General features: G+C 38.5%; 1 protein-coding gene across 1 annotated transcript; it reads left to right on the top strand.

Moving 5' to 3' along the window:
- On the top strand, positions 1-23,737 carry RAB12 (RAB12, member RAS oncogene family). Its single transcript, XM_005486696.4, has 6 exons — positions 1-244; positions 11,785-11,845; positions 19,607-19,745; positions 20,263-20,352; positions 21,255-21,359; positions 21,635-23,737. The coding sequence occupies exons 1-6, from the start codon at positions 1-3 to the stop codon at positions 21,746-21,748; spliced, it is 753 nt and encodes a 250-aa protein (XP_005486753.1). The 3' UTR covers positions 21,749-23,737.
- Positions 23,738-26,983: the final 3,246 nt, after the last annotated feature.

Below are 26,983 nucleotides of genomic sequence, written 5' to 3'. Positions count from 1 at the left end.
ATGGAGCCGGGCTCGGGGCTGCCGCAGCGCAGGGCGGGGGGCGGCGGGCTGGACCTCGGGGCGGGCTCGGCGGCGGGGTCGCCGGCGCTCTCGGGCGGACAGTCCCGCCGCAGGAAGCAGCCGCCGCGCCCGGCCGACTTCAAGCTGCAGGTGATCATCATCGGGTCGCGGGGGGTGGGCAAGACCAGCCTTATGGAGCGATTCACCGACGACACCTTCTGCGAGGCCTGCAAGTCCACCGTGGGTAAGGGAGCTCGTCCTGTCCCGTCCCGTCCCGTCCCGTCCCGGGGGAGGGAGCGCTCCTCCCTCCGGTGCTCATGGGCCCGGCCGTGGGAACGCGGGGTCGGTGCGCGGCCGCCCTTCCCGGCCCCTGTCCTGCCTTTCCCCGAGTGCGGCCCGCTCCCCCTGGCCAGGCATTCCCTCATAGACCCTGCCCCGCTCCCGGGCGCGCCGTGGTCCCCGTCCCCTTCCTGCCCAGGGCAGCCGGGTTGGGGTCCCCGGGTGGGTTCCTCGGCCGAGGGAGGCTCAGGGGCTTGGTTGGTGCCAGACTTCAACAGCTCTTCTTGGAAAGCTGGTAGATGTCCTAGTTACCTGTGGGAGTTCTGAGCTCTCCCGTTTCAGCCTTGCTGACGGCTAACAGTGTAAAGAAAAAATTGGGCATGGTTGGTGAAGCAGGTTTTTGTGCTTAAGTCTTAGAGGTTGCGTGAAAGGATACAGAAGTACTTCAGGAGCTGAAAAGTTGCAGTGTGTATTTTGTGTACTATTCCAGTGTATTATTCAAGTATTCTTCCAGACCGCAGTCAGATTAACTCCAGATGGCTGCTATGGCTTCGTGAAGAACCCCCCTGTGATGTTAGATCCGAGGTTAATGTTTTGTTTCTCGAGAACACTGCGTGTTTGGCTCTTTATGCAGCTAACTAGAGAGCAAGCTCCTAGTTCTGTAGTGTACTCTCTTATTCATGATTTAGTCATCTGTGCATCTCTGCAGGTAATTTAATGCCTGCTGTCTTTTTAATACACAAGTGTGTAAAGGGAGGAAAACAAGCTAGTTATTCTGCGTTGTTATTAGAGTCCTGTCCTTGGAGTTGAACTCTTGAGTATTGCAGCAAGGTGGTTGTTAAAGTCTGTGTCACTGGAAAGTATGTATGATTAGCTTAATTGTAGCTTGGAATGTGAGGGAATTTAGGCATCTGATGAAAAGTGATTGTATTGCCTTTTAGAAGCTGAGTTATTACTATCCAAAATTATCTTCCTGTAAACAAAATGATGCACAGTTACTCATACTTTTGTTTTAATGTGTGTTTTACCAGTTATTTTATTCTTTCTAAGGCTAAGAATCCAGATCTGGTCGTGCAGATTAGCACTGTTATGTTAAAAAGTTCTTTGGTTTGAAGTTGGCAATTTAACCTTGTAGAAGTTAGAAAGACAGTTTCAGAGGCATTGATACTCTAGGGATGTGTTGTAATGAAGAAATGTTGATAGCTTTTCTAGATGAACAGACTAATTGAATGTATGGTACAACTAAAGTACAATTAATAGAGGAATGTATTCTTTATAAATTCTCCAGGTGTAAGCATTGATATTAACTCTCCTGCATCTTGTTTAGGTTGACCCACATTAAGGGCTCCATCAAGTTTGGGCTGCTCTCTGTAACTGGTGTTAGTTTCCTGCTGTGAATCTTGGGAAGTGATGGGAGGTGGTCTAGACCCCAGTCCAGACTGCCAGGCTGGTGCCTTTTCAACAAAACTGATTTCCTAAATAACTGACACAGTGATTTAAGCAGAGAAGCTTCCTTATTTTAGGGAAGAAACAGGAAATAAGTAGTGATATGCTGCTAGACAGAAGGTTACGTAATGTTTGTTGTACAAAATGTGCCAACATAAAGCAGCATAGGGAAATCAACTTGTGCCAAAATAGATGTAGAAGGACTTGATAGTAATGGCATTCTTTCAAGGTCCTCAGACTAAACTTGAGAGCTGTTGAGATTCCCCCAGATCCTTTGACTGCTAAATGAAGGAGCTTTTCACAGTCAGCACACACTCTGATTTGTTTTTTCACTAACAAGTAAGAAAAAGTAACCTCTGCTATTTACATTTCATACAGATTGAAAATAACCCACACTCCAAAACAACCTGAGTTCAGCCTCTAATACACAGTTGAAATCATAAAGCTCTTACTTTGTCACCACTTAACTGCAGTGGTTTTCAAGAATTTGCAAGTGGAGAATGTGTTTTGAGACATCAGTGAAAATGCTGTGACTGATCCTGTTACATAAACTGATGATACCTTGAGATTCAATTTGAAAAGGCCATGTAACCAAACAAAAAACTGCATTTTGTTGTATGTACCTTACATTAGCAAAGCTGTAGTTAAAATAGAATGCTAGAATACATATTTACTTCCTTATCTTGGTATTTATGGTCTCAGCCTTACTTTCATACCTTTATACTAAAACTTCTGGTTTTATAGGACCAAAAGAACAAGATTTAGCACCTTAAGATTTTGTATGAAAGCAGAGCCTACTCAGAGGACTTCCTCCAATAGTGGCAGGACTGCAAATGTCTGAAGACCTTTTCTGTCTTCTGCCCCTAAGTGCTGATAATAGTGCCATGTTATTGAACAGTGGAGCATTTCTGCAGAAAAGGGAAGGTGTGGATTCAATTAAGAAAAATACAGTATTTAAATGCTTATTTAAGAAGACTGCATTGCCCAATTGGTAAAGAAAAATCTGTAATGAAAACACATCAACATGTCTTCAGTCTCAGCTCAGATATGGAACTACTTTGAAAGTGTTCAAAAATAGCTTGGCAGATTTCAGCACATTATTCATAACAGCACACAATGTGCCGTTGATCTAAAATTCTTTTGATGTATTTATTTTGGGCATTATATTAGTTGCATGGAATATTGTGTCTCCTTAAATCTGCTATTTACATAGCACTGAGAATACCCAATATGCTCAAATATTTACTGATTTTTGAAGAAGTTAAAATTATTCTCACCATGCCAGTGTCAAATCCCCTGTCTTTCTATAATGGGATAATAACTTGTTCAGGGGTAATATTGGGATCATATGAGCTTTGTCAACAAACATAAATCTACACTTCTTTTTTTGACGTAAAATTTCATCTTCATTTACTGTTTGTTGCCTGTATTATTCACACGGGAGCAGAATCCAAAGCTATCACTTGAAGGTTTTCCAGAATTGGCAGTTTAAAAAATATGCACCAAATATGGTGTGAGGAAGAATGATCTTCCCAAAGGTAGTGGATAAATACTCATTGCCACATCTGTAAGAAGATTCAAGCTTGGGAGTGAAGAAACAGTGTTTGCCTCTGCTTCTTCCACCCCTTTATCCCACCTTAGCTGGTTCTTATCCTAAAAGAAATACATCCTAATTCAGATCTCCATAGTCATGATATTACATTTATATTTTAATATAAATATTTTTAAAGGGACTCTTTTTCATCTGAGTCCCTTTATTAAATATTCAACAGACTCTCTTCTCTTCCCAGCATCTGTCCAGCTGCTGCTCAGTCTCCTGGTTCTAATCCACCAATTCTTAGTTCATCCCCAGTCTCCCTGCTGTTTTTCTTCCATGACAGATCTACAGAATTCCTGCACTCAGCAGTATTTCCTGTCAATCTAATTCTTCTGCAGACATTACACTTCTCTCTTGGTTTTATTCTCTGAGCCTGAGGCTCCTGTTCTCCCAAAGGTGGGGCCCTGCACTGACTCACCTCTTAGGATGCTGATTGTCCTGGTCCCTCAAATCAAGTTGGGCTCCTCGGCTTTTCTTTTACCTGCTGGCTCAGAATGTGAAGTCTCTTGAGATCTTGTCTTGTCTTTCAGCTCTTTTCCACCAGGTCTAAAATCATCTCAGGAAAGAGGCCTTGCCCTTGATAATGCCAGTGCAGTTCATGTGCCTTGTGCATCGCTGGCTGTTTTAGCAGCTGTTCATGGGGAACCAAAGTATCGCATGTTGTGAACACTGAAGCTTCCTTCTGTCCTCGTTTACAAGCAAAATAATAGTGGAGTTTGTAATGGGAAGGGTTGTTGTGGATCAAGATGGGAATTTAGTGACCTGTGATCTCTTCTGGGCCTGAGGGATCCAGATAAGTGGCATGTAAATGCATTGTGGTGCAAGACTCCTTTGACTTCACAGAAATGCTCTTTGACCTTGTTTCACCTTCATGTGAAATGGTATGGAAGTCAGAAACTCCTGAGATTTACAGAGGTCCATAGCTTTCCCTTCCAAGTGCTATTTTCTCTATCATTTATTTTTAAAATACCCGTGTCTGTGCAAGATTCCTAGTGTCCATCAAATAAACAATAGCAATAGTAAAAACTTTAGCTTTGTCTTCTATCAGAATGTCTTAAGTCAGGCAACTTCTGTCTTCAATATATAGACATTTATATATGGTGTACAAATACACACGTATATACCTTTTTATGTATGTGTACACATGTTTGGGGTTTCTGTCACAATTCAAACCTGTATTCATTCTCTTTATCCTTGAAAAATGGGGGCTAATAACATAAATGTTCAGTTTCATTCCCATAAGCTTGTCATATAACATAATGATTTTTTCACTTGAAAGTATCAGACTACTCACTTTTGAGGTATCTGTCATTTTTCAGAATTGCCCACTAAGTTACTTCTCAATCTTTTTAGTTATCTAATCAGTATTCTCGCACACACTGTAAGCATAGTATGTGGCTTACTAATAATTTGATTGGATTTTTTTTAGTAAATCAAAAATACGGCTTAAAAATAAATTTAGTAATTTGATGTAATCTGAGATGAAGAACAATCTATATAAAATTTTCAGAAAATCATCCTGAGTCAAGTATAAGAGCATTTCTTTCTTTATTAAACTTGTGTGTGCATGTGGGCTCTCTGACAAGTATAATTGATTTTAATTTTTCTTTAAACATTTCCCCCCTTCAGTAGGATGTCACTGAAAGCTTACTTGGTGTGGGGAGAAGGGAGAAAGAGTAGAAATAGATATTTCTTAGTTTACCACATCACAAAGTAACAGTAAGATGTTCTTGCTTTAATCAAGAAATAGCTCTTAAAGTGAGAAATTTATGCTGTTATGTTATAAAAAGGAAGTTTGGATGAGGGATGAGTAATTCTGTGAGAATTGACTGTTCTTTCTTTTGCATATCTAGGGTGTTAATACATCTGGGTTTATGTATTGGCTTTTTGACTAGTGCAGAATAGTGTAAATAAACCATACCAATGCCTTATTAATGGTGTGCTGCAGTCTCCTGCCAAACTATAAACAGAGAGGAGCAGGAAGCTGGAAACTCACAGAGAAAAACAGTTTTGTCTTACAGAAAACTTTAAGATAATTAGGGAGCATGTATCAACCTCCTTGTTTGTCTTTGGAGGTGCAAATTATGACAGAAGCCAGTGTCCCCTGGAAGCTGCCTTTTACCTTTAGGAGCGGTGTAGTCACTTGTAATGGACAGCTTAGAGACACCAGCAAGTGAAAACAGCTGGCCAGTGGTTGTTTGCCCCAGATGTGCCAACTAAGTGTATTTTACAGCATTTGGTGTAGTCAGCATTGGTTTGCTATGCATAATCATTTGAATCCTCATAAGTGAACAAAACTGTAATTTAAAATTTTAAAAGGAAAAGGTAGGTAGATACTATAAATTATTAGGGTTTAGGAATAGGGTTTTGTGGGGGTATGAGGTTTTTAATTAACAAGGGGTTGCAAGAAAGAGTACATTTGAAGTTGAACTTTGGGTTTTTTTATTTGTAAACTAGATGGTAACTTCAGCTGGTAGAAGTATTCAGGCACTGGGTTGTATCAACACTACAGGACTGTCAGATAGCCTTGTAGTCCCTAGCCAGGACATATATGAGAATACACAAATAAAACAACAGGCAGAGTGAAGAGGCCACTTGAATGGTGTCAAATGGGGAGTTAGGTTTGCAGGGAGACTGGAATGCAGCTGTCAGACTCAGTCTCTGTTGTGAACAGCTGAGCGTGTCATTAGCAAAGAAAAAAAATCAAATAGGGCCATATGATTCTCAGGGACTTCTGGAAGTTGGTTAGCAACACTTTTAATGCTTATTTCTGCTGATATCCCAAGGAGAGGGAAACTTGATACCCAAAACATACTGACTTGTTCCACCTTTTAAAAATCTGGGTAGTGTTGCTCATGAAATAACCTCTCTTTTTCCATTCAGTTTTCCCTTCAGGTCAGGTAGTTGTTGACCAGTAGCTCAGTTTGTTTTTCTGCTTTGCAATCAGAAGTTTGAAAAGAAGTCTTGTTCATGAAGCCGCAGAGAGACTTAATCCTTCCAATTTCCTCTTCCACCTTATTGTGTTTGCCAGCATTTTGGTACATGCTTTGAACTTAGTATCCTAAGTAGTGTCAAAAGCCTAGGTTTTCTGAAAGGCCCTATGATTTTATTGTCCACAAGAATCTAAAGAAAATATAATTTCCTTCTTTCTCACTGAATTGGGCAGTACTAAGCCTCTGAAATGTTATAGAAGCTGCATATTGGACATTCAAAAAAAATAAAATCACTTGACTACACCTTCAACATTTACTCACTGCATGTATATTACACAGAAAAAAAGAAAATTGATATCTGTTTCATTCTAGTGTGTAGCCCAGTTGCCAGTTGAGGTATGGGTACACTTTTATTTTAGGCAAGCAGTCTCAAATGTCTGCATGTTAGTCGTTCTAGAATTACACGCTTGAAGCTCTGTGGACAACGTACTTTACCTGCCTCTAAAATAATCCCCAAACATACTCATATCTGACTTAGCACTAAATTATTCCAGATTTCTTCTTTGAAAATTTGTAACATGCATTTTGAAAGAGGCATTTCCACTTTGGTGTGTTTGAAAAGCTAACTGCTTGCCCTAGAGTCCAATTAAAATAAGACAAAATGGTTTAGGGTTTTTTTTCCTGGTAACAGTTTCTGTAACCTTTTCCTGCCCTCCCTGTGTGCATTTTGTTGTTGATTGCTTCCCCCCCTCAAGCAGGCTGATAGAAATCAGAAGGCGCACTCTTGAGCATCTTTTGATTGACTTTGGCATTTTTGGGATAGATGTAAGTATTTTTTGAGTTACAAACCAGGATATTTTGCAATAAAGATGGTTTTTACCTCAAAACTCATGTGATCTCAGTTATCAAATGTAGCATAAGTAAGAAATATTTTTTTTGCGTAGTGGTGTCACATGTCCAGATTCAATAGCCTGTGATAGTCTTCAAATTATATGTCTGTTTTAAGGGTTAATTGGTATATAACCTCTGAATTTTTAAACTGATTGTGTTTCTTTAAGCACGGCCTGAATATCTTTCACTGATTGAATTACTTTGATGCAAATCACTAATAGACCTCTGAAAATTGAATCCATTGGAATTGATTTTAGTTAGAGGGGTTTTTTGTGCTCTATTTGCATCTGTTTTCCCAGCTCTTCCATTAACTTTGTTACCAGGAAGTCTTGTCCACTGAAAGGTCATTCTGTGTGCATGAAGCAAAACTGTTTCCACTTTCTTTTTCTGTCTCTCATGAAAGGAAATTAAAAATTGCAAATTTAAACATAAAATGCATAGTAAGAAGTTTCTTTACTGTTTTATTTCTAAACAAATTCTTTTAGCTTTAAAGAGAAAGGCTGCACCCAGTTGTGTGTATTTCAGTTTATGCTTTAGCAGATAAGCTCTAGTTCTCTTTGGGGTGAGAAATTAATGTACTGTAGTCAGTTCTCGGCTGGGCTTCATTTTTGTAGGAGTTTAGTCTCAAGTTTGAAACAGTCTCAAGTTTGGTTCATTGACAAGAGATGTCATCCTCAGTGACTTGCCCTTATCTAGAACTTCATTAGTGTGCTTCTATTTTGAGTCTCTGTTCTCTTTCTTTTAGGGCTGTTTAGTTTTGAAAAGAGTGCAGACAGGTTGTTTGGCTGTGTGTTTAATATACTTTTAAACCCTTCTGTCCCAGTAGCCCTTTGTTTTTCCTGGAGGAGGCATAGCTTCAGTTGAGCCCATGTTGTAATAGATGTTCTTTGCACAAAGTCAATTTTTCATCCAAAGTTCACATGCTACTAACAACCATGGTGCACATTAAGTAAAATGTGGAAAATCCTTAACTTAGGTTACACACCGCAGGTTAGTGTTGCTGCCCTTAATGCCATGTTTTACATGTATCTCGCCTGTGGGAAGAGGAGAAATGTTCCTTTGCAGTTTTAAGTTGTAGGGCAAACTTAATTAATGTACCTTCAAATGCCTAAATAATTGCACAATAAGAAACCAAATCCAGAGACTGAGATCTGTATTTTTGTGCCTTTTTCATTAATTTTTGTGGGATATTTGTTTGGACTCCTGAAAAAGGCCTTTCCAGTGAAAAACGAGGATCAAAATGACATCCAAAGTGACATCAAAACACATACAATTTTAATCTGTAAAATCCATGAAAAGAGAGATGGTGATTTGAATTTACTTGTTGTCTGAGTGTAATAATTTTAGAAAATTAGTGATTGCCTGTTGTCCATGCAAGCCTGGTATATAGAGACAAGGCTGATGTTTTAATGGGAGGGGAGATTGTAATAAGCTTTTTGGCTCCCCTTTCATCACTGTGACCTGGCAAATGGCATGCTTCAGTATGGTCATAAGCACATGCACTTGTCAGATTTCCTGGCATGTGTGTATTTTGTTATTCACTGACAATAAGCCAGCAGCCTTTAAATTCAAGCTAGGTAGCATGCAAACCATTGATAGTTTGCTGGTATTGTAGCAGCTGAAGAGAGCTTTTTAAAATCCTTTTTATAAGATATGTTATTCAGATTTAATGTAGCTGTCAGGAGTAATTTTTGATTCTTCTGTTTTGTTGAGCTATATATAAAACCATGCAAGAGTAATTGTATGGATAACAAAACTTTTCATGTAGGTATTTCCATATGTCGAACTAAATAATTTCTTTCATTGACCTTTTTCTTAACTCATTGCAATATTTGAAATTGAAAGGGAAAACAAATTATTGTGTTGTTTTAATTGAATTACTAATTTGTATGTAAACTCAAAAGCACTGGCTTTGGCAGTCTGTGGTGAAACAGGCTAATGAAACCTGACAGGCTTAGGAATTTGTTTCTTCCTGTGCAAAAGGAAAGCTGCCAGATTTTTTTCCTTCAATATTGGCAGACATGAAGCTTTTGGTATTGTGTTGATGCTTGCAGAGCATTACTAATTATAAAAAAGTAATTGACCAACCTTTGAAGAGTTCTGGCACTCTGACTTAAGTGTTAAATGATTCAAACAATTCTATAGAAGATCCTGTCTGCTTTTCCAAAAGTGTTACTTGTTTGTATAATTCCTTGCAAAATTTCACCTTAGGGAAATATTTCATGGTATGACTTCAAGACGATTAATAGAAAGATCTGCCTTTAAATTAAGAATGCTGTTGACATATTATTTATTTTGAAACATCTCTTTAATGTGTAGTCTTTTTTCTACTTCATTTTATTACTATATTGGACCTTCTAATCCCAGGAAGTCCCATTTGAAAATGTGGTTTATTACAACTGTTGGATTTTCTCTCCATAGTTAATTATTTTCATTTTTCAAAATATAACAAAAGCTTTTTGTTTTTTTGTTTGTATAAGATAGCAGCGGTTTGTATAAACCACTTCTATAAAAACAAAAAATATTTTTGTTTTGTATTTATTGAAACTTACATGGAATCCCTGTGGTGGTTTTAACACTCAGCTTGGGATCAGAGATGATTTAGACTTTTTTTAACATCAAATGAATGGCAGATTATATAGTATGTTCTGTATGACAGAATGGCAGGATTGGGAATTGGGATTGAGATGTCTGGGCAGTTACATTCAAACTTCCTTGAGGACAGGAGAGATTTGAGGCAAGTAATTACAGTTACTTAAGTTCTATCTTGCAGACAAAGCTGTGACTATTAAAACAATTGCATTTTATAGTTTAAATGCATTTATATCGAGAAAAGACTTATAACAGTAGAAATTGATGTGTTTCTTTAAAAAATAATATTATTAGCATAGAATTACAAGAATTCTCATTTCACATGCTTTGGATACTAGAACATAGCTGGATCATTTCTCTTCTGCTTTTACACTAAGACAGTCACTTTTCAGAAGTGTACAAAAAGACTTCTTGGAGTTAAGATTAATAAATTATTTGAAATTTTAATAATTTGAATATATTTATCAATTTGCGTGTGAATACTTGAAAATTGCCATTAAAGGGTTTGACTGTTTAGTACAAATCAGTTTAACACAGTAACTCATGGGGTTTGAAAGAGATACATGTTTGTAAGTGAAGTACAGGCATCATGTCCTGAATATCTCTCCAAGAACTGGTGATTAAGTGTGCTAGAAACTGTTAAGGACATGGAGAATGAGGACAAATGTCATGGTGTGATGACCATTACTTTTATCAATATGCAATGTGCAACTGCAGGCTGTTAGAGGGGATATTTGTTTAGAAGAATGAAGGTCAGTGATCCTTCCATTTATTTAATCTGGCTGAAAAATATCTACCTGCTCTGCAAACTAAAAATATGGACATAATGGCCATTTTCAGTCCCTTCTGTTAAAGTTTAAATTCAGTCTCAATTCTTAATATCAGCAGGGACACTCAGCTTTTACCAAGGGTAGTCCTTGGGAAAATGTGTTGGTTTTGTTAGAGAAAATAAAAACCATTTTTCCTCTTCAGTTTCATCCCTGTTCTTAGTTTACAGTTGCATTTGAAATGGCACAAGTGTTTCCAACACATTATGCTTCTGCACTTCTGTGTGAGTTTTAAGTGTACAGGTCTGAACCGTGTTCTCATGTCTTTTTATTTCTCCCTTTTTGATTTTGCTCTGTTGGGAGGGATGATGTGTAGAAGGATGAACTGAAGCAAAAATTTTCTTACAAATGTATCCTAAAATGAACAGGTTCACAATCTGCAAATCTGTGATATTCTAGGACATTTATTCTCTGATACATTTTTGTAGTTAAGGTGGTAATCTTTTGTGTCTAGGTATTGTTTGACCACAGTATGTCTTATGTGTTGCTAACCAGCATTATTTTTTTTTATAAAAGCTAAATCTTTCTGTATAACAAAGTCTTTGTGGTTCTATCTTTGATATTTAGCTTGCATTCAAAATGTGCCTGGAGTTTTGAGATGATGAATAAAAGTACCATACAGGTAGAAAATAAATTTTTAAAGTCAAATACCCTCTTTTAATATAAGAAGTTTGCTAATAAATATTTGCAGGACTTAAAAATGACAGTCTTGACAAACTTCTTCATAAACCAACCTCAATTCCAGCACTTTATTACTTTACAGATGCTAAGCATCCATCCTGGAGGCCGGGCCTATATTGTTCCTGCTTCACAAACAGCAGAACTGATGTGCAGGGATGGGTTCTGCTCCATGCCTCCAGGGCATCTGTGCCAGTTGGAAGTAGAACAGGCTTGTCCTTGACAGTCGAGGTGAATAGGAGAGAAACAATCCTACTGTGCCTGTTGTTTTACTGTTGTGCTGGGTTTACCTGCTGCTGGAACTTTTGCACAAAGGGGAAGGTTTATGTTGTGATGCTGCCACATTGGATGGCTCACAGGCTGTTTAGTGGTTGTCAAATCCCCGTGGTGTTCTCGAGTTGACCATAGTGGTGCAACCCTTCTGATTGTTCAGACTGTTACAAGTTGATCTAAAAAAAAAAACTTATTAAAAAAAATAATTGCACCCTCATTACTTTTGCTTCTTATTCCTCCTTTTCTGTTTACTGTATTTTATTTATAGGTGTTGATTTTAAAATCAAAACAGTAGAGCTAAGAGGAAAGAAAATTAGATTACAAATCTGGTAAGTAAAACAAACATGCAACCAGCAGTATGTTTTAATTTTTATTTTCTAGCATGAATTAATATGCTTGTCTAATACTACTATTAACTGTTATAAGCTGGTTTAGCTCTTACCCTATTACTTCTCTCCTCCATTCCCACAAGACTTAAACCAAACCAAATAGCTCTTAGATTTTTTTGAGGGTAAAAGGAGGAGAAGGAGAGATAAAGTTAGAAGTAGGGCATGAATGTAATTACTGAAATATTAATGCATCACAGAGGCCTTGAGCCCCTTTTCCTGGAAGAATGACATCACCTACATAAGAAATAGGAGTTGTACAAACAACAAAAGTTGACTGTGTTAAATAGACACTAGAGAAAGTGTTCTATTTTTTTTCTTTATTTTTCTGGACTGATTAAAACTGACCTTCATTGTAACAGCAATTATAAAGCAACTGTGAAGTATTTTCTAAACTGTTTTTTTGAAATGTGGTGTAGGCAGTGCTGTTTCTTTGACACTGTTTTTAAATGACTTCAAAGGGAAGGGCATTCAGGACTGAAGTAAATCGTATCCACGCTAAACAGCATGGAAAAATAAAGTAATCCCATGCAAATAAGGCTATACCTTTACTGGTGCTGATGTCCTGCTAGAGAAAGCTCAATGTCTGAGCTAAACTCTTCCTTCCTTTAGTAGGCTACATGATTTCTGGTAATGGTTCTCCATGTTAGTGATTAATACTATTTTTATTGCTTAGAAGTTGTTGAGCTAAACAGCCCTTTGTTTTGCAGAGTAGTACAATACATGAACACAATTATGAGAGAATAAACCAGCTATGTTCTATTCATTAATCTTACATACTACTATGTAGAAGCTTAGCTTTGGTTTATTAACAGTGTGTGATGCATAATTAGCATTGTAGTTAAACTGTTTAAACTGCTAACAATCCATAGAGGGGGGAAAGCTCTAAATATTCTTTTTATTACACTTTTGGGATATTCTGGTAGTTTTTCATTCTTAACTGCATGGATGCAGTGAATTCAGTGTACTAACTCCTCTTGGCAGGTCACCATCAATTCTGTCTGTCACACCATGTGTCTGTCTTGCTTCCCTCTGAGTTAACTGCTGCTCATCTTTGGTCTCATCCGTCACCTAACGCTTGAATGTTAGTGGCATGTCTTCATTCATCTGTCCCTGTTTGGAAACCTATGACCACAAGACTGGCAGTTGAGCCAGCAATTGTTAGCCAGGGTCTGCTGGAGCTGACAGAGGTAACAAAAAATCCTGATGTGGAGATGCTAATGTATACCTAATATGCATTCTTACTGTGAAATGTACTAAGCTTATAAAAACAATTCTTGCTTTGAATAAATATATTATAGGAGTAAAAATTTTTGGAAAAGAGATGTTTAAACCATTATTTTCCACATATTGAGAATATGCTAGTAGGATATAGGACACTTTAAAAATTGAATTTAAAAGTTGATAGGTTGTTAAGATGTGATAATTACTCCTATGGGAAGTCTTACTAAAGTGGCAAGAAAAACATAATGTAAAGAAATAATATTTTAAAATATTATAAAATTCATGAACATGACAGCCTGCTCTTAAGTGTCACTTTCTCTTCAACAGTGACTGTTAAAATGTTGTTTTTAATCTTTAAAACTGCCTTGGCATGCTTCCAGGTTTTTAGAAAAGCAATTAGTTAAGCATGACTTTTGCTAATTAATTCTGAATTCTGTTGTGCATGTTGTTGGGCCTGCCTATAAACTCTTATTATCGCAGAATCATTTAGGTTTCAAAAGACCCCTAAGATCAATGAGTCCAACCATTAACCCAGTGCTGCTGAGTCCACCACTAAACCCTGTCCCCCAAGGGTCAAGTCTGCATGTCTGCTAAAGTGACACAACCATTGCCCTGGGCAGCCTGTTGCAGTGCTTGACAGTCCTTTTGGTGAAGAGATTTTTATTCCTAAGAGCCAATATAAACCTCCCCTAGTGGAAGGTTTGTCGCTAGCCTGTTTCCTCTTGTCCTGTTCCCTGTTCCTTGGGAGGAGACCATCCCCCACCTGGCTACAGCCACCTTTCAGGGAGTTGTAGAGAGTCACAAAATCTCTCCCCTGAGCCTCCTCTTCTCCAGGCTAAACACTCCCAGCTCCCTCAGCTCCTGCTTGTACCTCCAGTTGTTGGATTGAAGAGGAAGGCAGTTTACCAAGTCAAACACTTGGAAGTTTCAAAATGCAGACTTCAATTGCATGGCTGATCATAAGTCAGTCTCCTTTCATACCTACACAATGACAGAATTTTAGCTTCCTCATAGTTCCTGGTAGTGTTACAGGCTCCTGGTGCTTTATCTACACTGATTGCAGTAACTTTACTACAAAAAGATCTGTTTTGTTCAGTGAACAGATAATTTTTGAAGTTTACACTTATCTGTTCTCTTAAAATGGCAAAAGTTACATTTCAAAGCATGAAATTTTGCTTATTTTTTAGTAATCTGATGATTCTACTTCTAGAGTCAAACAAGAATAGTTTTTTAAAAGTTTACTTCGGTGTTTTTATGGTCACTTGACCTAAACTTGTCTCTCCCCTAACTACTGTCAGCAGAGTGTCTTCCACAAAGCCCTACCACTTGAGATTATCAAAAGATACATTGAAACAGTACAGGGTTGAATATTTCAAGCTATTAGGTGTGTAAGACGTCCTTTTGAAAGCAGCTTTCATGCTTGCTGCTGTTAGGAGAGTAGAATACAGAAGGACTTGTCTCCTGTCTTCCTTTCATAATGGGGAGCTGTGCCCTGACGATCGCAGAAGCATCTTCTCTCACCTCTAGCTTCCTATCTGTTCCCTGCTTCCCTTATTTCCCCAACTTCCAGTCAGGAAACAACCTCCTACTCCTTAGACGATGCAATGATAGAGCTTCACTGAGGACACAGGGTAGTATCCACCTTTTCTGTGTCACCTGGAGGAATTGGTAGTGCCCCTTGGGTTGCCAGAAGTGTTAGGATTCAGTAAATCAGCTTCTGCCTTGCAGTTCTAGGCTGACAGAAGCTCCTGTGGCCTGTGAGAAGCAGTAATACCTGCATGCAGCTCAAGTCATGAGGTAGAGTAACCAGAACTACTGGATAGTGTAAGTGTCCAGGTAAATCCAAGCATCTGTGAATCAGTGCTTCTTCAAAGCTGGAAAACTGGATCAAATAAATAATAGGAGCCCTTGAGTGATGCTTTGAAGCAGGACAGGAAGGTGTGTGACTGTGCGCTCTCAGCTGAGTAATCCGGGCAGTCACTGACACAAGCAGTGACACAGTGACTCCCAGCTTCCCTCTGAAAGGAAGGAGCTGGCTGTGGGAAGCGGGGCTGCCCTGCACGGCACCCAGTTCCTCCCTAGCCAGGGGAGCTCTCTGACACCTCTACAGGCTTCATGCTCAAGGCAGCCAGCGACCTGGGAACAAAACAAGCTTCATTTGCTTCTGAAGGTGTTCTAAACTGGTGCATTCTCATTCAAAATCCACATTTTGCCTGCTCTGTTTTCTCAGAGACCGTTGTCTTGGAATGTACCTGTTCTAGAATATATAAGAATGTTGTTTCTTTGGTTCAGTACCTCAGATAAATTATTTATATAATAAAAGATTTTAAATATATTTATGGTTTATGGGACCAAAAAATTATTATTTGACAAGTAGAATTAACCTCTAAAATTACCTTAAAGCATTTTTTAAAATAGTGCCTGTAGTTTCCATAGAAGCATAGCACATGTGAAAATGTTAAATTAGTGTTAAGCTTTTATGTAAGTTTCAAAATATTTTCACTACTATTGCCATTTTGCACCACCACTCATAACAAATAAATTTAACTAGAGAGCCACAGACAGTTTTGAGTCTGTCCATGTGTTTGTTTCAACTGGTTTGGATAGACACAGAGAACATTTATGTAAAAGAGAAATTATCCAGAGATATTTTAATTAAAATTAACTGTATTTGTATTGTGTTTTATGCAGTCTGCCATAGAACATGACAAGTCAACAGTTGAAAATGGGCTTTGTGTGATTTTTTTAATTTGCTTTTGTTTGTTGTATGTTTGTATTTTTGGAGTGCTGTCTAGTTTCTGTTTGGGAGCAAAAAACAATGAAGCCGTTGGATTCTCTAATTGCAGATTATAGCTGGTTGAGGAGTCATACACTGTATGTTTCTGATTATAGATTAGAAAGACAAATGCTTTTCATTTAGAAAAAATTTTTGGAAAAAAATCAACAGAAGAAAACTACTTTTAGCATTAAAAAAAAAGAAGTAATCTGATGAGGTTTTTTTTCAGTTATGCCAAGTGCTTGTTTAAGTTGTAGTAACTTATTTGAACTTCTGGAGTTTATTTAATTGGAATAAAATTCAACTCCCTCTGCTGTTGTGTTGATTCTGACCAGAGTAAATAAAGAACTAGTAGCACTTAGTATCACTCATGAAAGTCATGAGTGCTAAACAGTGGTCATCTTTTCTTCCAGCTTTCCACTAGTGCTTCAGTAGCTATCCTTACTAAAATACTCCAACTGCAGGAGTGTGATACATCCATGAAAATAGTATAGTAAGAATAATTACTCCAGCCCTGCACATTAGAAGAAGGCATTTGAAGTTGGATGTGCTTTTTATGTTAGCTCTGCGTTACAGGTGGTCATTTTTTTCTCAACACTAGAAGAATTTGCAGCACATTTTCATGAAAAATATGATGGCACCTAGTAGAAGAAAAGATTTTCCATGCTAAAGATCAACTTGATACTCAAACCGCAGTTTACTTAGGTAGCCTGGGGTTGCATTTTAATCTTACTTATTGTAGAAATAGTTTTCTAAATAGCTTTCACCTTACAGTTTGAAGACTAATACAACATGAGGGTAATGTTAGAGACAGCAAATTCAGCTTACTTTCTTCCACTTTTCAAAGGAAGTAAGGGTTAGAATGTCATGCTCACAGACACCTGCTGACTGGTTTCATTTCCACCTGCTGCAGGAGGAGAGGTGAAGTGTGGGGGAGTCAGTGACTTCAAGCAAGGTGAAGAAAGTCAGCCATAATCCACTGGGATTGGCATGACCAGGTGACAGTCAGTGGTCATCTGGCCATTTATTGTAGGCAGTGGGCGGCCAGGCTGTCCATGGGTGTTCTGAACTGACCACAGCATGTGGTGTGTCCCAAACAGCCAGTAAGCCTGACTTGAGGTTGTCACATGTGGGTGAAGGACCTACACAAACAGGAGCACAGGGTGGAGCAGCCTAGGAATGTTGTAAACTTTCAAAGAGCCTGAGGGTGTTGTGGAGAGAGGAGAAGCTGATAGTGCCAGGTGAACTTGGAGACAGAGCACTCAGCAGGGCTGGGGAAGTGTGGGGTTGGAGATAGCTGGAGTGGGAGAGTTTTGTAGTGTTGCATAGTTCTTCTTTTCATTGCCTTCTTATCCAGTGTGCTGCTGACTGCCTTCAGGGAGGGTAGTGGGACATGAGTGTTTTTATAATATATGTGCTCAGTGATCTGGTACCCTGATGGAGTTGCTAAAGGTCCTTAGCACTCACCTGAAGGCACAGATAGGTGACTCTGAAATGCCGTCTTTATTTCTGTTTTCCACTAGGAGCACAGAAAAAAGGGAAAAGACTGGCCAGCAAAACAAACTGAGAAAACTAAAAAGCAACTTTTCCCACTACTCTGAACAAAGACAGAATTGGTGTATTCTCCCACATGAGATATACCCTTCCACCTGCCATGTAGTTATTTATGCTCAGAATGATGGAACTTACGGTCCCCCACCCTAATACACTTCATCAGTAGGCTGGATTAGCAACAGATGATACAGGCTGCTCTGTGAGGTCATAATTCTGAGTTCTGCTCTTAAGCACTAGAGCAATGTTATCCATATGTGGAAAATCAACGGTTCATAGTAAAATTACTAATTTTTAACAGATTGAACATCCAAAGGACCTTCCAAAAAATGAATCTGACCATAACAAAGAAGTAATGGGAAAGAATGTGGCATTACTTGCTCTGAGTAATATTATATATATATAATTTCAGCTGCCAGAACTTGTATTGCTTTACAAAAAATGCCTCATTAGTGAAAAGAAAACCAATTAACCATCTAAAACTGGTTTGCAGTATTACTGGTGCTTGACCTTTATGAAACAAACTACCTATTTTCATTTTCTGTAGGGTCCCAGAGGTTTATATGAATGTAATTCTGAAGTTCTGAGAGTGGGATTTGAATAAAAATAAAACAAAAATGGACACAATAGGAATTTGTTCTTCTCTGCCCTATGTTGCAGTGTCATTGGCTTGCAGTGAAGTATAAGTCATTATTTTCCCACAGGCTATGAAGCAGAGGTTGCAAATCTTTTTCTAGTGGACTCTGCTTTACTTTGTAAAATCACTAGCAGGTATTTGTTGCTATCAAGTACACTTGTGGCAATTTCAGGGGCAAGTTAAATACTTTACTTTGAAACTTGCTTCAAATTCCTAAAGATTTTATGCAAAGTAAGATAGGTTTGTGGTAGTATATTTTACTGCTTGTGGATAGAACCTTAAAGGGGTTACATCTTCAGGAAAATCAATGTGGCATTTTGTGAACATGACTTTTTTTTTTTTTTTTTTGTAACGAGTGTTTCAGGTCTCCATTGTTAATCTCATTCCCAAATTCATTCTCCTCCTCCTTTTGTTTAAAATGTGACTGTTGAAGAGGATTAATTTTGAAGTTTTGAGTCCCAACACACATGCACACAATTTTCCTCCCTCTACTCTTAATTTTGATCCATCTTTTGACTTGTTCTGACTTTGAAATTCCAAAATTATCCATTGGCTTTGGGGACTGAATTCAAGCAGCAAATGCTTGATCACTTTGGAGCACCATATAACCTACTTTCCAGTTGAGATGCCAGTCACATTTTAAGACTTAGGATATGCACCAGCTATTTTTTTAGTACAACTGCCAAAACCCTTCCCTAGGGAGGCTTGATGATGTGATTAAAAGCAGTTCTGAAGTTTTCATGGTTCAGTAAAGAGCAACTCTTCTGTCTCATCTACTTTGGAACAGAAGCCATAGCTAGTGTGGGTGACTTAGTGTTGTTGCTGGAAATTATTCTCCAGTGTGAATGCATCCTGTCTGAAATACCTGCAGTGAGCACAGAAATGTTACTTGCACACCTCAGATAAGTAGATGTAAGTGTGTAAGCCAGGTCTCTAGTGCAAAAGTTGTCCCACTTAGTGATTCCTCACTCTTGTGAGCGATTCACTTCTGTGCCAGGAGGTTTTGCAGTAGTTTTAGAACCGTGGCTGAATTGCTGTGGTTGATCCAAAAAGAGTCTGAAAGCTCAAATGATACTGATCAGTGCATTGATCATTTTATAGTTGGGTGTGTGGATGTGTTTAATAAACATGTATCCATTTTTTTCTCTATTTTTTTATTTTATCAGGGCTGTTAAAAAACCCAACCAAAAGTCCACAAAACACACAACAAACCCCAAAAACACAAAACCACCTTTATCTCCTGTTACATTTTCATTGGATAGCTTCACTCTCAGACACATATAGAAATGTTTGGTGGCCTTTCCTGACGAAGTTAGTATGGGATAAATAGTTTTAATATGAATAAGTTTTATGATTGAAAGTACTGCTCCATTTTTTTCCTGAAATTCACAGATATGGTAGGAAATGTAGTGTCTCTAATGAATGTGGGAGTGTTGTTATTAAAATGTGAACAAAGTTATTTTGTGCTTTGCAAATTGGTGAAATATTTGTGCCACTGTTTGCTGCTGCTTCTTAGGGACACAGCAGGTCAGGAGAGATTCAACAGCATTACCTCAGCTTATTACAGAAGTGCCAAGGGAATTATTTTGGTGTATGATATCACCAAGAAGGAAACATTTGACGATTTACCAAAATGGATGAAAATGATTGATAAGGTATGCCTTAAGTATTTTCTTTTTACCTGCTTTTTTTAACAAGGATTTTTTTTCCCCCTCAGAGAAATTTACAGCATGGGTTTAGGATCAATAAACTACTGTCAGATAGTTTGCACTGATTACTTTTAGCCAGGATTTAACGTTGATGTGTTTTGCTTGCAAAATGGTTGTCCATTCCTGCTTTCTTGAACTAGAATTGTCCCAGTTTGAAGTGTCAGTGAAAATCTGTAACATTGCTCATTTACCTTTGCAGTGGGGAGAGGGGGGTTTGTTTCCTGTCTGTGAAATAAGGTCATTGTGTTCATTCTTAGATAAACCAGAGCAGCTAGTTTAAACTAGAGCAGCAGTTTTGAAAATGAAATTTAAAAATTGAAATTTTTTGAAATAATGTTTGGGAAGAACATTTACCTATAAACTATATTAGTGTGGTAGTGGAATTGCCCTTTTTTTGTATTGTGTTTGCATTACAAAATCTTATGTTTCTAGGTGTAGTTAATTAGACATGTTTTAATTGCAGTATGCTTCAGAAGATGCAGAGCTTCTATTAGTTGGAAATAAACTGGACTGTGAAGTTGATCGAGAGATTTCTCGGCAGCAGGGAGAGAAGGTAAGGACAGGTCTAGAGGCAAAGCTGTTGTGGCATTGCTGATGATGGTCTGTGGCTACTCTTGTTCAGACTGCTGGATGCAGGAGGCTTATTGAGAGTGGTGGTGGTGGTCTCAAAATCCATGTGATGATTGCAAGTGTTCCTGCTGGAGTTGTGTGTCTTTGGTCTAAAAAAAGAGTAAGCTGCAAGTCAGCTTCCACTGTACCAGTGGTGTAGGGCATACTCCTTTCTGGGCTCTGAAAGGGGGCATAGTGAAGACTTGAAGTAAAAATGGAGATCTCTAGTCAGGAAATCTTTGTGAGCCTTCTTTCAGATGTTTGCTTCTCAGTACTATTGTTGGACAGGCAGCAGCCCTGCTTTGATTATTGGCTCGCCTTTGTTTTCATGTTCCTTTTGTTCTTTTGCAACCCCAAAAGTGTTAAGGAAGCTGGCAAGAGAGTATGTTTGTAGTGTGATACTCAGCACTGTCTTAACCAGAATTATGTCAGTATGAGCGTACACAAACATCTGGAAGTGAAGGTTTATTCCAAATTTTTTCAGGTCTTGCATCTGTACTTTCCTTTTCTACATTTTGAATAATAAAGTTGAGATTAGCTGTTCTGAGAAGTTCTTCCTTTTTGGCAGTCTGCAGCAGTACATGTCAACTGAACACATGAATTAAGTCTGGGAAAATGCAGAGTACTTTTCTAATAAACCTATTTTAAGCAAAAATTAGCTATATGTTGCAATATTTTCTCTACCATGCAGATTCAGGATTATTAATTAAATTAGATTTCCATCTCAGATTTGGGGAAAGTTGTGTGTTTGGGGGTTTTTTTATGGTTCCATGAGGAGAATATATTTGCTATCTGTAACTGTTGGCACATATCTTCATTAAGTTATTTTATTTTATCTCCCATCAGTTTGCACAGCAAATAACTGGGATGCGGTTCTGTGAAGCAAGTGCCAAGGATAACTTTAACGTGGATGAAATATTTTTAAAACTTGTTGATGACATTCTGAAAAAGGTAAAATGCTCAGGTGGTAGTATTCCTCTGGTCACACAAATGGTCAATGTTTATAATAATGACTGCACATGCTTGGGAGGACAGAGAGCAAGTACACATTGTCAGGTGAAATTTTTGGATAATACATAGTGGGGATGATGCAGCTCACAGGCTGCTGCATTTCACTAATAAGACCCAAAAGACCCTGAAATTGAGGCTTTGGCTGTCAGTGAACTCTTGAAATGAGTTCTTTCTCTGCAGATGACTGTTTACAGGTGATTTTTCTTTTCTTTAAGATGCCACTGGATGTTATAAGAAATGAGTTGTCCAACAGTATCCTGTCCCTGCAACCAGAGCCAGAAATCCCACCAGAACTGCCTCCTCCAAGGCCACATGTCCGTTGCTGTTGACTTTTTACTTCCTCCAGAGTGAAAAATATGAGCAGGAGGGTAAAGAAAGTATCTGTACTACTCTGCACTACAATCATTTGGCAGTTTCTCGTTGCACTTTGTTATTCGAGTCAGAGCTACACACTAACTTGTAAATATGCAAATATGCAATCCTATGTAGGATTCAACTATAACATTTAATTATTACCCCTCTCCCTCACAATGATGTTTCGTTCATTGCCCCAGTGTTATAAATACTGTACAGTCGGTGGGGGTTTGCCACACATCCAGTTGGGGAGGAGGAGAAATTAAATCTATACCTATTCTTGACCTATAAATGTTGTAATAGTTCTTTGTTATTATAAACAGGCAGGCAGAAGCTCTTCTGGTATGAAGATAAGTATATGGTGCTTTGCTAACTATTTTAAAGACAAATTTTTTAAAAACAGAGGACTTTATGTACAAAGCTTCCATAATCAGCATTATGTTTCCTTTTAATGTAGGGAGAACATTTTTGGCTGTAGCATCCTCTGCTGACTGGATTTATTGAAAAGCTAAGTTTAATTTTTGGCAGTCTTTTATTTATTTTGTTGAATGCTGCACCTTTTCTTTGTGTACTGAGACATCACACCTGGTGCAGATCTAAGATTGCACTTTGAAAAAACATATATAATTTTCTGCATAAACATAAATTTGGTTACAAGAATCATTAAGTTTCAATAAAATAATGGAGATATATCAAGCTCTAAAAAAAGGTATAAAAAAGCAATGCTGCTGTCCTAGACAAATTCTTGAGAAAAAAAAAATTAAGATGATACATTTTCCTGTGTTAAGGAATATATATGTGTATTTTTGTCTGGACATCTGTAGGGATGGGGGAAGGGAACCTAAGGTAAAATTATTTTCTTTCCTAATGGTGGAAATTATTCCCATCAAGCAAATACTGTGTTAGGATTTTGTCTGATAATGAACTTGTGAATTATATCTTTGGTATATCTTTTATTAAATGCACTGTTTAGTTTAGCTGTGGTAAATCAGTAGATACATATTTGAATAACTTGGTGTGTCCTGAATGTTGTGGTATTGAAAAACATTGTGGTCTTTCTAAACTAATGAAGTGCAAATAAAATTTTGTATTTATGAATGACAGTGGAACTGCACCTGTTATTAGAATGGCAAGTATCAAGTGATGGGTAAAATGGAATATGGAACAACACTTGTGTTAATTTTGTTATGATTTAATTTTCTGTTTGACAGTTCTTTAGGTGTAGTGGGAAGAGCAGCAGACATTAGTTGTTCACCTTGGTCACTGCTCTGTTGGGAGAGCAGCTGATGACCTGGCCCAGCTGATATCTTCAAATAGCATGTGACTGCTTGTCATGCTGCCTTAGCAGGTGGTCGTCAGACTATTAGTTACACTGACAACACAAGTATGAACCAGTCTTTTTCACACTACAGCTTCTCTACTTCGCATTCTCTGGTGCTGGAACCCATTTTGTCACCTTTGCCACTCTTCTAGCCAGAACTGGCACTGAACACTAAAGTATACCACTGACTTAAACAGATTCTCTCTGTTTTATGGGAGAAAAAAAAGACACAACAAACTGCTAACACACACCAAAAAAAAGCCCTTATTTCACTGAATAAGCTCTGACATTCTGAATCCAATGCCATGCAGGCCTGTAGCACACCTGGATTTCTACTGAAAAACTAAGGAAAGCATGGTTGATATTTGTGCTTATGTCTTCTGCCACCTTGTGCCTAAACAGTTCGCTTTTTAAAATAGTAAACTTACAGTTTACTGTCCTATTGGTAAGATAAAATGAATTTCTAAAGCACTTCTAGGAGTTCAGATGATACTGTGGGCAATAGCAAGGAAGGGAAAATTATGGAAAGTGGGTTTTAACTTGACAACCATTTTATTTTAGCGGATTTGTTTTTATTTGTACTTAGAAATTTGTGATTTTTTTTCCTGCAGTTTTTGAATTTAATAAAAATTAAGAAATTTGACTTAGATAAACTTTCTTTTTGTAATTCTGTGCTGTTTGTATATAGGCAGATTGGGATCTCAGTCTCTTGTACCAAAAATTAAAAACTATTGCATTTAAGAAGGATGTATTTATTTGAGTGCTTGAATGTGTGTTATTATTCATTGGAAATCATAAAAAAAAAGGGAAACCTGTTTGCTTTCTATCCATTATACTATGAAGAGGGTTTTGTCTCCTGATTTTATCTCTACAGCTTTTATATTAATCAAAACCAGTGTATTTATGCCCTTGCTCCACCCAGCAGCGATTAGTGGTGGGATATGGGAAGAGGGGAGGAGGGAAAAATATTCATGCTGCTTCCTTGTCTCATGGAAGTTCAGCAGTCAGCCCAACCTATGTTGGCATCTAATGATGGACCATTTGAATGGTCTGCACAACCCTCAAGGATCACAGGATGGAAAAAAAGGGCTCAGTGAGCACTGCCACAACTGTGGTTGCACATCATTGTTCTTTAGGAGCCCTGGTTGGGGGGGGGGCTATTCCCACTCTTCAGGGAGTGTGTGGGTGTTGTTTCCTTCTAACACTGAGCCCGAAAAGCTTTTTACACTTAACTCATCAGGTGCTGTGAGGTCCTTTAGTCCTGGCAGGTTCTTCATGATGGTCAAAATAAATGTGTGAGCATGCCAAGCATAAAACAGGAGTGTCAGCTGCTCTGAAATAGTGGGGGATTCTTGACTTTCTTGGATCAGAGAAATAATGAAATACTGAAATTGTTAGATACAGTGTGGTCATTGAAGGGTGGGTTACCTCTGATTTCAATGTAATGGGGAATTAATACAGTGAATTCCTGATACTGTATTACATCCAGTTAGCACTTTTACCAAAACTGGTGTCTTTTACCAAAACTAAAATTCATATCTCTTGGGAGACTCAAACAATATTTCATTGTGTCCCTAAACTTTTTAACCTGACTGTAATGAACATTCAGCCAGTGAGTTGAGTTAACAGAGCATTTCTTCACAAGTGAACAGGAAATAGGAGCACTGGAAATTTGTCTCATGTCTAATAGTCACAACACAGAAAAAAACTGAAACCACTGGCTTACCAAGGCATCTTGAATTACGGACTGTTGTCCTGGCTGTGCTAGAGAAATAGTGACAGTCAAATCTACCTTTCACTAGATTTCTCCTTCAGAGCAGAGATACACAACTAATATTAAGATTTTGTTGAAGAAAGATGAGAAGAAGGTGGGGGGAAAAGGACTGGAAGTTAAAATACCCAAATTAAATCTCCTCAGCACAACTTTAGGCTGTTTCCTCCTTTTCTGTCACTTGTTACTTCGGAAAAGTGACTGATGCCACCTGGCTATAGCCTCCTTTCAGGTAATTTTTGAGCACAATAGGATCTCCCCTGAGGCTCCTTTTCTCCATGCTAAAGAACCCCTGCTCCCTCAGCCCATAAGCCTTGTGCTTCCCCAACCTCATTGCCCTTTCCTGGACACTCCAGCACCTCAATGTCTATTTTGTTGTGAAACTGAACAGACTGGATTCAAAATGACGGAAAGTGGCTCATTGAACACTATCGGCAGCTACCTCAGGACCCTTGGATCCCATCCAGCCCTGTGGACTTGTGTGTGTCTTAACTGGTGTAGCAGGTCACTGACTATTTCCCTTTGGATTGTGAGGGCTTCCTTCTGCTCCCCATCCCTGTATTCCAGCTTGGGGGGCTGGATCCCCAAAGAACAACTGGCTTTACTATTAAACACAGAGGCAAAGAGGGCATTAAGTCCCTCAGCCCTTTCCTCATCCTTTGTCACTGTTTACTCCTGCATCTTATAAAGGGTGGTAATTCTTCTTAGCCTTCCTTTTGTTGCTGATGTATTTATGGAAGTGTTTTTAATTGTCTTCTATGGCAATAGCCAGATTAAGTTCTAGCTGGGCCCTGTTGCTTCTGATTTTTTTCTCTATATAACCTCAACACATCCATATAGTCCTTCGTTTCCTACCCATTCTTCCAAAGGACACAAACTTTTTTTTCCTGAGTTTCAGCCAAAGCTTTGATCAGCCAATCCAGTCTTCTTCTCTGCCAGCTCATCTTTCAGCACAAGGGGATGGCTACTGCAGCTTTAAGATTTCCTTCTGGAAGCATGTCCAACCTTCTTGGCCTCCTTTACCCTTCAAGACTGTCTCCCAAGTGGCTCTCTTAACCAGAGATTAATGTAATTTATTTTAATCTGTCGTATATGTCACCACACTGAAGGAGCTGGAATTTCTAGCAGCAAAGGTTTTGCCTGAATTGGTTTGCCTTTTATCATTCTTGTTTGTGAAAGTGATACCATAAAATGATCATTACTACTTGATCATTACTTCCTGCTAGATTTAAGCAGGGTTTGAAATTTGGAGGGTCTTTTTGACTTGGGCGAGGATTTTTAGTTCATCCAGTTAGCCCTGGATGCCAGCAGTTTTCTTACAAACCTAGTGCTGTTGGTCTAAAGGAGGCTGTTCTGCTGGCTGTCAGTGTGGGCATTGGCTCTGGGGTCCTTTTTGTTCCATGCCATTGCTTCTGTGCATCAAAATCTCTCTAGTTTGGAAGCTTTGTAGGAGGTACGTTTCTGGGGTAGGAAGGAAAGCAAGGTGCACAGGAAAAGGGCAACAGAGCAACCAAACTAGTTTCAAAAGAATGTGAACAAAACTCTTTTCTAGACAGGGAATGGGAAATGCAGCCTGTTTCCAGCTTGGTCACTTTTCTGTATTGGGAGTTCATTGCCATGAGTTCATCTCTGCAGTCTGTGAAAAACAGAAAGAAACTGCCCCAGCCAGCCTGGATTCATTCTCCCCTCTGGTGCTGGCAGTTTCTCACTCAGTGGAAATGGGAGCAGTTTTGCTGAAGCAGAGTCTTTTTCCTCTAATGGAAACATCTCATTGCTCTCCTGATGGCAGCTACAGTCACTCCTTGGGGAGAAAAGGCACAAATACTTGGACTGCGCCTTTCAAATTGCTACCATCTTACACAGATTCTTGATTGTGCTGATTGCACATCTTCCTTTTAAAGTAGTTTAAATGGGTCAGTTATAACGAGATGTTAGTCCTTAATGTTTTTTATTTCTTGTTGAAAGATGTAAAACCGGTTTGCTTTAGTTTTTAAAGCAATTTAAAATTGAATTTGAATGTGCTGTTGAATTGAAGTTGAGTTTGTTCTGTCCTAGAATGTGTCAGAATGGCTGCATTAAACACTGTTCACCTTCCTCTTCCTTCTGGCTTCTTAGAAC

The sequence above is a fragment of the Zonotrichia albicollis genome, chromosome 1, assembly GCF_047830755.1.
Source record: "Zonotrichia albicollis isolate bZonAlb1 chromosome 1, bZonAlb1.hap1, whole genome shotgun sequence".
Taxonomy (NCBI): Eukaryota; Metazoa; Chordata; class Aves; order Passeriformes; family Passerellidae; genus Zonotrichia; species Zonotrichia albicollis.
This window is presented reverse-complemented; position numbering and strand designations above follow the sequence as displayed.

Coding starts and splice junctions, on each gene's coding strand:
- RAB12 (XM_005486696.4), top strand. CDS start 1: ATGGAGCCGGGCTCGGGGCTGCCGCAGCGCAGGGCGGGGGGCGGCGGG. Junction 11,846..19,606: donor AAAATTAGATTACAAATCTG/GTAAGTAAAACA, acceptor GCTGCTTCTTAG/GGACACAGCAGGTCAGGAGA. Junction 20,353..21,254: donor CTCGGCAGCAGGGAGAGAAG/GTAAGGACAGGT, acceptor ATCTCCCATCAG/TTTGCACAGCAAATAACTGG.